The 14538-nt window shown below is 42.6% G+C and overlaps 1 protein-coding gene across 3 annotated transcripts in view; it reads right to left on the bottom strand.

The window, feature by feature from the left end:
• The window catches only part of PIAS4 (protein inhibitor of activated STAT 4), a 36294-nt gene that overhangs the window by 9462 nt on the left and 12294 nt on the right, over nt 1–14538 (bottom strand). For all 3 annotated transcript variants that reach the window (XR_012156192.1, XR_012156191.1, XM_073324199.2), the window contains exons 3-10: nt 13160–13244; nt 11377–11418; nt 10821–10911; nt 10309–10437; nt 10115–10220; nt 6674–6747; nt 6297–6457; nt 475–605 (exon numbers count right to left, since the gene is read on the bottom strand). Coding sequence is in view for 1 of the 3 variants with exons in the window: in XM_073324199.2 (XP_073180300.1) it covers nt 475–605; nt 6297–6457; nt 6674–6747; nt 10115–10220; nt 10309–10437; nt 10821–10911; nt 11377–11418; nt 13160–13244 (819 nt within the window). In the remaining 2 variants the exon portion in view is untranslated. The remainder of the gene's footprint in view (nt 1–474; nt 606–6296; nt 6458–6673; nt 6748–10114; nt 10221–10308; nt 10438–10820; nt 10912–11376; nt 11419–13159; nt 13245–14538) is intronic.

Genomic DNA, 14538 nt, shown 5'->3' with positions numbered 1-14538 from the left:
GTTACAGAACAACGCAGACGAATTTGTTGGTAACACCACCACTAAGGAAAGGTCTGGCCTTCCACTGTCCATGAGAGGAGGCAAACATTTCAGGGTTATTCCGTAAGTGAATATACAAAAGATATTCATTCCATGCCACTTTGAAGGCATAACCAAGTTTTGCTAAACAACTGATCTGAATGCTAACTCAACCATTAGGGATTTACTCAAAGGGCTGGAGGATCCCAACCAGAATAATCCCCTCCTTACTGTGCAGTTACTACCTCTCTGATACTACTTACTCCTTTGTGTAGAAAGACGGGGGAACCTATTAGCTGACTTATAATGGTATTCTGAGCAGAGCTCATAAGGTGTTCTATAACTCTCCAACACTGACCCAGCTTCCTGATGTTGTATCAAGTGATTTGTGTATGTTCTTTACAGTTTATCTTTCAGTGCATTTAAAATCGTTCACCCCACTCACTACACACCTACCTAGTACCAATATTGGACACTGAGGGCTGCAGCTTCTCTCTTTCTCAGCTTTGATTGGACACCAGGATCCATCCACCAGGTATTCTATTTCATCTGCATCCTCGCATTCCGTCAATATTTTTGATAGCAGCCTGGAGAGGAAAGAAGATGCCATCTGTTAACCTTGAGGCAATCAGCAGAGCACCTTTGATGACAGAACGCTAAGATGGATCCTCACCTTAAATGGCCCTAAAATTTATGTTTGAAGGAATTTGGTAGTGAAAAGCTGCTACACCCAAGTCCTGTTTTCCCCCCACACAACAGGTACTGGCAGTGCCAACATCCCCAATCCATCCTGACACAGCTTAAACCATGAATCAGAGCAGCCTCCATGCTCAATTCAGTCCTTGGTCTCTGTTGACGCTGCCCATGGTGTGGGAGAGGACAACTACTGTTACTTATGACAGGTGGTAGTTATGTAATGAAGACTTTCCACTAGGAAGTGGGCCGAGATACCAGCTTAGTTATTAGACCACATTTGAACACCATGCCAAAGACTCAGCTCCTCACACCCCATCAGATCCCTAAAATTTTAATTATAGTAGAACACATTCCCACCCCGCTGCAAGTGGGAAGTTAGACCAATAGACAAGTTCCTTGTGCTGCTCCCCAGACAATATTCTTACGATGCCACATCTATAGTACACTGGGTGACTTGTGCACACATATTCAGTTTATTACGTTATGAAAGGACAGAGTAATCCACCAGATTAATAAAGTCAGGTAGGAAGTGTAGCCTTCCTCTCTTCTCACTCTTTATCAGTCCAGACGCTGGACTTCCCAAGCTAGTGCTGAAATCTCTGGGGAAAGTATAATGCATGCAATGTCCTCCCGCTAGAGGCTGCATCAGAAAAAGCTTCTGTGCCCAGCCCATATTGTGTTGAAAATACAAAAATGATGGCATAGATCCAGATGGCCACCTTACCTATCTCTAATCACGAGGAGACGGACCTCTAACTAAAAAGAGACTACCTCTCTGGTTCATCATGCCTTAGAGGTTGGGCATTTGCTTTACTACTGTTGAAGTGTTTCTCATCACTGGCCTCAGGAGGGTGCTTGTTTAATAGCTATTGGAACAGACCATCTAGAATTCAGATTGTAGAAAGCATCACTCGTGCCTAGGCTGTGGAGTTTTTCCTTTATCAGTATGAGGGTGAACCAACACTTGATTTGTAAAAGGCCATTCATGAAGTTTCCTTGAAGTGTGATACCATTCTGAGCACTGCTTTGTCCTGATTGAGTAGGATCTGCTATTTGATTCACGACAGGATCTGGACAGCTCTAGTCTCCTAGCCTAGCAAAATGAATACTAGAAATAGAACTTTAAGGATGTAAAATGGTTCAGGGACGCTTACATGAGCTCCCTCAACTAGCTTGGTCTTCAGTAGCTTCTTTGGATCTTTACTGGATGAGTTGTGTTCCTTTGCTTGTTGAAACGGACAACATCCAGATGAGACTCCAACATCGTCAGTTCTAGTTTACTCCTAAAGACTGACTATTACTACCAATTTTACAAAAAACGAACAGGTATCAAGTCCAGCTGTCTAGAGAAATGCCAGACTAGTGACAAAGGCACGGACTGGATCGAGTTCATCTTCTCTACATCAGTGTTTTCTGCTCTAAAATAAAGACAATGAAGCTTTGCCAGTGGAGATAGCACCCTTCTTCTATAAGCTAGTCCTCCATAGCCAGGCTATAAACGAGAAAGGGAAATGTTCCTGTTGTATTTACTCCGGGGGGAATTCTGCGCACGATGTTTTAAAATTCTGCAAAAATCTACATATTTTGTCAAAATAATGCAATATCATCATTCTGGTTTCAATTATTTTGGTAATTTATTTAAACTACCATACAATGGATGGAGAATGGGAGTGGGGAGCATTGGAGGAAGTACCCAACCCCCTTTGTCTAATAGTAATGTAGCTAGGTTTGACCCTTTATTTCTAGTTATTAGTCAACAAATATATGCAGCCATATGCTCAGTGTTACATCATAGGCAACTGAAGAGCAAGTGAGGGCTGGGGAATGAAACTCACAATTTACATTGGCTACTGACCACCTCCAGAAAGGCCAGTAGCAAACAGTTCATGGAGCACATTTTAATAGGAAATGTTTTCAGTCCGAAACTTAGACCAGTTCTAATCACGAAAGCACAATAAGCATTTATAAGGCGATACTGTCCTTTACACCCTTCTGGCAATGTGAAGGAGCCTTAAAACTTTTACAGCTGTTTTATACACCTGGGGGGAATTCAAAAAGACAATGGGAACAATTCATTAAGCGGGCAGGCTGCTACATTCTGCTCTGCCTGAGGGGACAGAGCCTGCCCCATGCCTACCTCCTCAGAAACACCCTGAAGCTCTGCCGCTCCATGCTGAGCATACTGCAATAGCGAGTGAGAGGGACAGAGTGTCTCTCTCTTTCACTTGCACGACTGCCCAGCTCCTCCCTCTCGGCGGTGATTTACGCCTCTACCGGCTGCTCTGGGCACCTGAGCCAACCTGCCTGTGCTGTCGGGAAGTGGCACATGACTGCTCTTGCAGCTTCCCTTTGCTTTCCTGTCAGAAGTCATTTTTCTGCGGGGAAGCAAAGAAATCTGCGGGGGACATGAATTCTGCACACACGCAGTGCCGCAAAATTCTCCCTGGAGTATGTATTGGTAGGCTTGGCAGAATTTATTTAATAATTTTGAAGGATAGTCTCAAAGACTATTTAAGCACCTTCTTCCGTTTTCATCTGTTTAAATAATTATTGTTTGACCCCACCTAACTTCCTGAAACTGTGGAAAATTTAATGACAGTAGATGTTGAGATTCAAAAAGTTAAAGCTTTATGACTGTTAAAACAAACATCAAAATATACAAAGTAAATATCTTTAAATCAAACTCTAATAAAGTTCTCAAGCATTTTTCTTACTTTGCATATCAGTAACTTTGAATTTTTACTGTTTACCAAGAAAAATCTAAGCCTATGTATTGGCCACAGGGCAAAGTGAACAGGTAATCTATGCCGAGGTTGCTTCAGACTGACCGAGGAGGACACAAGAGCCAGAGAAGATCAGTAACTATGAATTCCTTGATGCCCTGAGTACAGTCTGCATGACTAAATCCACGGAAATATATAACCTAGGTTGAAGTTCACATATACTCACTCATCTGCCCTTTGTAGAATTCATCTGAGCTCTTGTGATTGAGTCCATCATTATATTTGAGGGAATTCCCATTAGGATGTCTGAGATATCTGAGGCGGGGGGGGGGGGCGCACGGGGGAGTTCATTTCCCAGAAACAAGGAGCTCTGCAGCTTGTTGCCATCACCATTTTTATGACTGTCAGCAATTTCCACACTGGAGCTCAGTGAATAGTCAGGCTGTCTGGCCATTTCCTGACTCCTGAGCTGCCTTGTTCACATAGGAAACAATGGCAGTCATCACTTTGTTCCTTACTTTGCTCTTTGCAGAGCAGGCAGCCAGTTTACTGAGCTCTCCTTTAAGGTGATCAGCATCTAAAGCCATGTTCCTGGAGCTATCAGGGATCCTAGTCAGTCTGTAACTTGGGTGGCATCTATTGCCAGGACTAGCTAATTCAGTGGTTCTTGTAGAGGACTCTTGTCCAGGTTCTGCATATGGAGACCAGATAGCAATGATAAGAGGCAGACATTCCTTGGATAGGGCTATCCTCTTGATAAGACTCAATTCCATCTCTCCATGTTTCTTTATATGATCTTCCAATATCAATGAATCAAACCTTGTTCAGAGATGCACAATGGAAGCAGATCACCTCCAAGGTGGTGGTCTATTATCAAGCATTAATCTTTGAGCAGCTGACATTCTTAAAGGTCTTCCAGGCTAAGGATTAAGGACTTTCTTTGACTCAGCCAGTTGCCCACGTATGGATAGACTGTGAAGCCTTCTCCCTTCCAGGCTGATGTATAAATGGTCACCATGTTAGTCCAAAGAAGAAAGCTTGGTATTGGTATGTGGACCCCAACACTGAATATTGCATCTGTAGGACACGCCCCCTCAAAGGCCAGTTGTTCTCTCATCAAGTTTTTTCAAAGGGCATAGAAACCCCCTACGGTTCACAATCTGAAGGCATGGGCTTTTAGGGTCGCCACCCTAATGTTTGGGACCCACAAGAACACACTGGGCAGCATAAGATGACAGAATGAAAGAACTCTCCTCCAGATATATTAAACACAGTCTCCACAAGGGGCAAAAGGGGGAGATTGGTTTGGGGATGGCCAGTCTTTAAGGACCTTCCCTAAAATTTGTGGCTTCAGACCCTTGCCCCAGCTTGGGGGTGACAGAATGCAGGCCCTCCTGCCTCCCAATGTGGACCATAATGCTCTTGATTCTCTGGTCTTCCTCCTTCATATGCTGTTTTAACAAAGTGATCCAAACTCGACTGGCTGGATCAGAGCCCAACAGGGCCATCTACAAACCTTAGAGACTTTTTTGGAATCCTACTGGCACACTTACAAACAGCATGGAAGGCACAGTAAGTGCTGGGGTGTGCTACCAGACCTCGTAACGTTGTTAGAGGTACAATATACAGGATCTTCCATCTGAAAGCTTAACGCTTACTCACAAAAAGCTCCTCTCAGAAAGCAGCACAAACAACTAGTGTGACGTTATAACAAAGATGATTCAGTTCTTAACAGCTTGAGGTTCTTTGAACCTACCAAAGTAAGGTTACTGGATGCAGACACTGTACTACTAGAACCATGAACCAACAAGCCCCTTTTATTCATGGAAGAACATTATAAAAGCGTCTGTTGTACTGTCTCCATCTACTGGCAGGGAAGAGCCTGGATTAGTACTGAACGGTGCAAGACTACAACCTTAAGCTGCTTTGATGAACCCAGACCAAAAGAATCAAAAGTAAAAATAAAATCATTTCAAGAACATATTCGTAAAAACAATGGCTAAAAAGCCAGGAAAATTCCAAACTAAGCTTACAAGAACCCCAAACCTTTGAAAGTGTGGATATTCATAAATAAGGTGCCCAAAGTACCCTAAATATACCCCTGCAAAGATTCCAACCCCATATCTTGTTCCTTTTATAGGAACTCATAATATATATAAAAATAGAAAAAGCTTTGCCGGCAAAGGACTTTGAGGAGTTTGCAGCCTACCACTACAGACACTATTTGCACAGTTTGCAGGTGGAGTATCCAAAAAAATGTACCCACAGAGCACTGGTTTATAACTGCAGTCGTACCTCCATCTTAGATGTGCTAGCTCTGCATCTAATGACACCTGGATTAATGGCTGGCACATACTTATGACGTGCTGAGAACTGCTTGTGAGGTACTGAGCACCTTCAGCATCTTGCAGGATCAGGCCCTTAACGAAGGAGTGGGAGAGGAGTGCATGCCGAAGGCAGCCTGTCTTGTCAGGAGTGTGTAAAGTAGTTTTACTCTAGGGAGTGTAAATGACAATCAACAATCACTGCATGGAAAAGAGCAAAGCATCCTAGCTTTTGCGGTCACCAAGATGAAAAATGAATACGGTTGTATGAGTTTCAGAGCGAGCTGATGAGAAACTACAGAATCAAAAAGCAAAGACTAATGACCGAGTCTCACGCAAACCCACTACCACCCGTAACGGGGAGGTTAGTCTCTTACATGTCCATAGAGCAATTATATATTTTAAACTTAAAAATAATTTTGAAATGGAGGTGGATCAGCTATAAGGCCTTACAAATCAGAGCATGAGCCCAACATGGAAGAGGGTGGGGAGGAATAACCAAAGGGGCAGAAGAGGAAAGAGGGTGTGAACTCACCCGTCAATTATTAGCTGATCATAGGGTGCTGGTTTGTCACACACAGGGCACATCCAAGTGGGTTTCTTTTCATTCATCTGGAGGTAGAAGACTGCATCGAAGCACTGTAGGTGTGCACAGGTCTCAGCCCGGCATGGGACAGACAGACGCATCTTCACCAGCTACGGGACCAAGAGCAGACAGACCAGTGACCCATCCCACCATTGCATCACTAGATGCTTCCCCTTCCAAAATTGGATACTGGTGCCATGTGCAAATACACAAGAAACTGCTTCTAGATGTTTCTGGTGAAAAAGATGATTATCCTGTAAAGATGGTTTGGGCGGATGAATAGGAGAGCTAATGTTAAAAGCCTGGACTGCTGTGCAAAAACTTACCGGGCAGATGAGAGAGACTCGAACACCTGTAGTAGCAATTTCACTGTCTGGATCCAAACGCAACTTCTCCTTTACTGTATTCAGGAAGACAAGAGGGGATAACATTAAAGCAATAAACATTACGTTTTAAACATGGGAATAACATGTAGTATAAGAGGTAAGCTTCTGCGATTGTCACATGGGGAAAAAACTGCTGATGCCAGGGGAGGATGCAGTAAATTCTCTGCAATATGCAAGCAACTCAGTCAACCATGGAGAGCAGGGACAACAGGGTGGGAGGTGTTAGTAGGTCACTTCACTGCAACCTCAGGACAGATACTGGACAAATACCTGGCACTCAAGCTAGGGGCTCACCAACAAAAAAAAAAAAAGCATAGTAAAATGCAGAGTAATGCACGGCAATAATGAGGCAAGCACAAGAGATAGCGAGGCAGCTGGACTCCTAGTCCAACTGACCCTCCTAGTCTCACCTGAGCTGAATAGACTAGCTCTATCCAGACCCCAGTGGGATGCAACTCTGGAGCTAACCAATGAGCTAGGCTGCGGGCATACTGGCCAGTTTCTACACTGCAGCAGCCTTTGTCAGGTCTGGGAGATTAACATGTGCAAAGCCAGAGAGCAAGCAAGGCAAGAGGTCTGGCCAAAATGCTGTTTTCCAAGGAGGGAATAGGCGTATTTGGAAGGAATCAACAGATTAGGAGAGGAGGTAGGGAGTTCAGTCTCTGCTGAAGCTCACCGGTGTAAAAATCTGGTGGGACAGCAGACAGAATCAAGGATGATACTCTAGCTGGCAGGTGAAATGTGGCAGCCTACATGACTGCAGAGGCCACAGGGAGACAACCATTTACATCATTTGGAGGGACATGTTTTTAATCAAACAGGTGCTGAACAAACATAGAATACTGTCCCTAAACAAAATCACTCCATAAACATTACAAAACCTGCCACTAGCGCGGCTGTTCATACAGGTTTACTGCATTTCCACCATCTCCTCTCTTTGGGGAAGGGTGCATTACCTTGGCTGTTTGAGACCATAATAAAACAGCTCTATATAGAATCTTTATGCAATTTTGAAACAGAAACAGCTCTATGCCAAGATGTTGCTTTACAACTAAAACATAATGGCTTGTGGGGTTGTATAGTGTTGTTTTATGAGAAAACCAAGCACTAAATTCTGCAAACAGTTAAATTCATTTTCCATCCAGTCCAGCCGAACATGGAAAATGAGAACAACTATATCCTAGGAGCTATTAACTAGCATCATGGATTTTTTTTTAAATGGGTGATGAAACTTTGGCTTTCACAGTTAGGCATCTAAGTACCTGATTTCAGAAAGTGCACTTATAGCACTCAACAGAAACATATGCAGAGGACGATAAATCAGCCCTGGGAAACAAGTGGAGTTAAGGGCAGTGTTAGTGGTTAATGAAATATAGAGGTGATCAGAATCCAAAACTATCTGTTGAATGCACTGGTGAGCTATCGTAGCAGGGTTTACAAGATACTTGGATGTGGCAGATTCAGATGCCCACAAAAAATGAGTTTGTGTAAACCCAAAGTGATGGTATTTCTCATTAGCTCATAACGTGACCAGAGAAACTAAACAAAAGAAAGATGACTCCAGGGTTAAGAATTTAACAAAAGTAATCCACCTCTGCCAGCCAAATGAAGCCAAGGTTTTTATTAAATTATCTCACTGGAGTTTGAGGTGATGACAAAAATCAAGCTTGCGAACAGTGAAGGCAGGAAATCCTGTTTGTAGAATATTTGCACGATGGTTCCAGACTTTGAGGGGATATATTGTAAGCACTAGTTTTGAAAAGAAGAGCCATTCTACTCTGATTACCCACGGTCCTGTTTCAAGGAAAAGGAAAGTGCTGGGCTCAAAGAGGAATGATGGGATCTGGTTTTATTTATAGCACTAACAGCTAGGGGAAATGGGAGTGCAGTCCACAACCGCTGCTTCAGATATACTAGATACAGAAGCCTCACAACAACTAGTGACTGCCAAACACTTAACTGGTTGCCACTTTCCTTCCCCTTATGCTCAGACTGCCCTAAGCAAACATGCAACAGTTCTGCTGATGTCCATCAATCACATGGGACTGCTTGTTATTTAGGCACAATTGCGCCAAAGCCACTGCCAGAATGTTGAGATGGAAGAGATCAGCATGGCCATCTGCACCACACCTGGGCAGGGATGGGAGCGAGGGGCAAGGTACAAAGGTATATTGGGACCACAGGGAACCCCAAAGATAGTTGTACAAATGGATGCTGGAGTTTGGCTGAACTGTTGCAATGTAATAAGTCTTATCTAGCACTTTTCATCGGTAGATCTCAAAGCACTTAAAGGAAGTTAGTATCTTTAGCTCATTTTATCAATGAGGAAACCGAGGCATGGAGCAGGAAGTGACATACCCAAGGTCACCCAGCAGGCCAGTGTCAGAACTGGGACTAGAACCCAGGTCTCTTGATTCCAAATTCAGTGTTCTACCAACTAGGCCACACTGTGCCTCCTAAAGGCATGTTGACTTCTCTCTTTTCAAAATAATCAGTCATTTGTAGCTAGTGACCAGGCTACAAGGACCTGATACATCTGAACCATGCGTTTTCTCCTAGACATTAAATAGACCCTTTTTTCAAATTGTGCCCCCTAAGCCCGGTAAGTGCAGTCTGTGGTTAGTGTAGAATACCATAGCATGATCTTTTTTATTGTCCTCTTATACAGAATTAAGTGCTGCGGCCATTATGTCATAATATAATTTGGAATCACTGAAAGACGAGGTAAATTCCTTGGACTATTAAGAACTGATGGTCTGGCCTTGCCTTTGAAAGGTAATTTCCCTAGATTTCCAATAAGGTTCTGCATTTACCCAGTACCATGATCTATCTGAATGGGTTCGACCAAGGATCACCTCTTTTCTAAAGGTCTATCATCAGATTTGAAAGAGGTGCTGTGAACTCCAGCTCTCAGCCCTAAGAACTGAACACAGGGGAATTGGCAGCAGGGCATCTCCACAGAAGAGTTCTTTGCTCCAGAGATTTCCTCTGGAGATCCTGCAGGTGCTCTGGCAACATTCATAATTATTCAGCCAAAGGCAGGAAGCCTCTCATCAGAATGACATTGACCCTCAGCAGCACTCACCATAATATGATCTGGGAATGAATTCTAAATCCAACTGAATGTCGTCATGATTTATCTGTATAGCCACAAGAAAAAGTGCTGCAAAAACCTCTGCACAGATCTGGGGCAATTTGATAATGTGCCTAATACACAACTTAGCAAAGTCACTCAGATTTGACAAATGTTTTTTATAGAATTGCAGAGGACGATTCTATAGAATTTGACAATTGTTTCTGCACAAATTTCTAGTAGCCTTACTTCTCAGCCTTTCCAATCTGATGAAGGCTGCATGAACTTTACCAATGACATGGACTTACCGAGTGCCTTGCAGAGCTCTGGATGTTTGATTCCAATGGTTTTCAACCTCTGCAGCAATTCTGCTGAGGTCATCTGCCGCACTAAGTATAGGCCCACTGAATAACTCTGAAGAGAAAGGAAAGGGACAGGATGAGGAGAAAGGGCACACTCCACATACATGCTCGTTTAGTTCCCAAGTCACACAGTCATTTACCTTTCCATAATTCCCCCATGTAACCGTGATACGATTGGTCGCTGCAGACAGGTACATGAGATGCGTGAGGTTAATGGGACGACAGGGCCTTTTAGGCTCTACTCCAGGCTTGTTGGATGGATAGTAGCCCTATAGCAAAGACAGACATTTGTGTCTTTATTTTACCAGACACGCTGCTGTGGATTTTTTCCTTTTCAACTACAAGAACATCAGCCTTGCAAAATTCTACTCATGCACAGAGTAACTTTTTTGGATAAGATCATCAAGTCATAGTAAAGAGCAGGGAAGTTGACACTGTACTTTCATGGCAGTTTCGCAAGAATACTGTTAATGAACTCTACAAAACAAATCCATTACACAATGAGCTTCAAAGCCAAAACAATCTACTTCTAGCACTGCAGCTCCCCTTCTGTATTCGCCAGATAACAATTTCCAGAAAAAAACAGAACCATTTAAATTGCACACATTCTCCCTGTGCTGTCAAGTGACACTTCGTGGCTGGGTTGACTTACCGGCACCGAGCAGTAACTATGATTCACTTTTACTGCGATGTTTGGAGGGTACTGATCCTCCTGTGGAGAACTAGTGTCCGTGTAGCAGATTCTGGAAAGAAATGGTGACCTTTAAATGTCTACATCCCATATGCGATTTAAAAGATCTCTAACCTAATATATACTATTGACTTCAACAGCAGCCAGCTATGAGTACCAGCCAAACTAAACTAGGCTTGTCATCGGGTCAAACCAAGCCCATTAAACCCAGGAATCTCTACTGGAGGACATGATATAGACTTAGCATTATGCTGTGAAGCCGAATTTGATGTAACCAGTGTTTTCTATTAAAGCAATAACTCACATCATCTGCAGAGAACCAAGAGGGTCAAAGCAGTAGAAAGTTACGTTGTAGACGCATGTGCTATCCTTGCAAACAAGGGACTTGCTTAAAGTGATCAGTTATTTTAGCTACTGAACACAGAGCATTGAAATGGTTACCATGTTGTGCTAGTGATCTCCCTCCCCTACTTTTCTGCCTCATGGGTTTAATTAATTTCATGCTATTCAGACGTACCTTAGCACAACCTGAACAGATTTCACACCGGCTTGTAACTCCCTGGTAAAACAAAACAAACAGACTTTCATTTAACAAAACCTCATTTTCTTCTTTATCCAATCAACAAAATAACCTAAAGCTATTAGAACTGATTTTTTTTTTGTAATAACTTGTCAGGTTTGTGCCGTTTACTTTTAAGATTTCACTTGTTCTGGAAAATAGGAACAGTCTGGTTAGTTTCATTTTCCAGCTCTCCTGCACTAGACCGAGGCTGTGGTGTTTGGGTTTCCAAAATTGCAGAGAAATGTTTAACGACAAATATCTGTCTTCATAAAAATATGAAGTGACCATGGAAACATTTCCAGACAGATGAGATTTTGTAAAACGTTCCCACCCTCTGCCCCCCACTATGCTTAGGCTGACAACGTCCCTACAACATCCTCTTCATTCAATTAGTAAACTAAAACTGCTCCTTCAAATCAAGGAATCTGAGCATTAGGGTACCAACACAATATTCCTGTTGACACTATTCGCTTTATCAAACTGTATATTAACTAGTTTCAGAAAAGCTGCACAGCAGAATACGGGGTTCTTACTAGAATGTTTTAGACAGAGGCACAAGATGTACTCTAACTTATACCCAGACTGAATTCAGAATTTTGCCCGGATTTGACAGTGAGCGTGTTTCACAATCCAGTCCTACTTTTAAATTGTTTAAAGTTTTCAGGAGGTTGAGTTCAGCCCGTACCTTACGGGAAAAGGAGTTACTCTGACAGCTTTAAAGAGTCCATCAGCAGGGACCATATTGAGATACTTCTCGCTGGTGTCAGAGAAGGCAGGACCTACCCAGAATGAGCAGGCGTGTGATGTCAGGCACTCACTAGAACCTCTACAGGGAGTGCATGCTGCATTCTAATCAGACTACAGGTGATGAGAATCCCCTCACAGATCCAAACAGTCCTGGCTTTTCCTTTCGCCACAGTCACGATACAGAGTAAGCAGTCTTTTGTTAGATCATCCCGAAAGGTCTGCCCAAGTCTTGGTATATTGTTTCCTCTCTGCTGTTCTTTGAATGGCATTTCCTGGCACTACTTTCATCTACGTAGATCACCATATTATTTGGGTACTTAATTTAAAAATAAATATTCAAGAAGGAAGCTCGCCCCGATCTGACACATTATTATTCGGTTGTTTACTGTGGGAGAGTTGTATCAGAGTTTTTACATTTCACTCAGAAGCCCAAAAGGTTTATCATCATTCTGATCTCTCATGGCAACAGAGTCACAGGCCAGCTGCAGAGTAAGCTTTATCTCCCGCACTGGTGTATCTTGCTCCTGGGGTTGAAAGTTATGCCACTGAAGAGGAACATAGTTGTCATGGGAAGTTCTAGTGGCAGAGTGCAAGATAATTGCTCAGGTAGCTATTGTAAGAATCCTCATGTAATGGCATTAAGTATAGAGCTTTTAACCTGTGATTCAAAAAAGGATTCTGCAAACCAATTCACACTGCAGGCTTAAAAGAGAAGTTTCAAGACCTCAATAATTGCATGCTGTTTGTCCTGCCTAAACTTACTATTCTAACTGGGATTTATTGCACTATCCAGAAGGAAACCCTACAGAGACCAAGACAGATTGGACGGTGCCAAAAATGGTTATGGGCCTCATGTTGGGGAAAAGCCTGTCTGCTGGTGTTCTCAAGTGAGCAGTGTTATCAGACAGAGAACAGAGACCCAAAATGGAGGGAAGACTGTCAGGAAAGTTATGCATTTAACAGGGTTTTAAAAATACACAGCACAGAGTACCTGGAATTTCTGATCAGCTCCACTTGTCTTGGCGTCAGTGCAAAAATGCATGGACTCTCCTGAAGCTTCTCGTTATTCTGTGGGACTGAAGAGAAGGAGAAGAAAAAAAGAGGAGACTTTATACTCCAATGTACATCCAAGTGCTACTGAAATGAGTAGTGTTCGATCCCTCATTTCACTTCCTGTTTATCAATACACCCACAGTTTGTTTAGAGAGATATTTTTTTCTTTAAATTGGCATTGGAGAAGAAGTCCTCTGCTGGGCTTAGAGGATGCTGCTATAAAGCCAAAGATATGCATGGATAGTCCAAAAAGGGAACCTTCTCATGGTAGGATAATGAAGGGAGAGATTAGTGAGACAAATGTCTTTGCACCATTGATCAAAATGCACTGCTCACTCCTTGCCTGCCTGTTTTGTTACCCATGCAACTAACATGCAGTGGAATCTGTCCCACCCATTTTTTAATGTGTTCCCTCAATTTCCCAATCAGGCAACAGGTGCATACTTTAAAATAAGAGCACATTATGAGTGGAATCACAGCATGAAGACTAGAATTCAGGGGGAGAAATGTAAGCATGTGTCAACGCATAACATGAAAGTATTTATAGACAGGACCATTAGACTGGCTGAGGAAAGGGAAAAAAGCAATCTAACATCAACATCAGGTGATAAGATAGCATCAGAACGCTGGCCCCAAAGGGCAGAGAAAAGAGGTGTCAACAAATACAGTAAGTTAATGGTGCAGTTTTAGGTATGGTAATGTAATGATCTGTAGACCGCTAAGGAGATACTGTTAGCCACAACCCAGAGCAGACAAAAACTGGATTAAAAAAGTCTGTTTAATTTTAATAAAAAAATCCAAATGACATACGTTTTTCTTTTTTAAAAGAAGCTTATTTAAAATTAAAATAGAAATTATGACAGCTATGTTAAGGTCTAACCTTACTCTAAGGTATTAAAATATTTCACACTGAACAACATTCAAGCAGTACATATTTGCAGACGACATTTTTAAAGAAAGCCAAACCATGGCTCTGGTGGAAGTCAGAGTTTAAGGCCAGAAGGGACCACCAGATCACCTAGGTTGACCTCCTGTATATTGCACACCACATCATGGAGGTGATGAAGAGGGAGGGGATATTCCTCCTATCCCCTGTTGCTGACCAGTTTAGAGGCAGCAAATCTCATTGGCTAAGCACTCGTTACCTAAAGTGCTAAGCAGCAGTAGCCTCTTCTGCAGGTACAGACAGAATATTTTCTTCACTTCAGTTTATTAGACTAGATCAGTTCAAAGACTAGATCACTCAAATTTGAAAAACAGATTGGGAGTTGGAAAAGCAGGAAAGCTTGTTTATCTCTTTTGATCTATGAATAAAAA

The sequence above is a fragment of the Lepidochelys kempii genome, chromosome 25 (genome assembly GCF_965140285.1).
Source record: "Lepidochelys kempii isolate rLepKem1 chromosome 25, rLepKem1.hap1, whole genome shotgun sequence".
Taxonomy (NCBI): Eukaryota; Metazoa; Chordata; order Testudines; family Cheloniidae; genus Lepidochelys; species Lepidochelys kempii.
The sequence above is the reverse complement of the archived record's forward strand: the minus strand, read 5'-3'. Positions and strand labels throughout refer to the sequence as shown.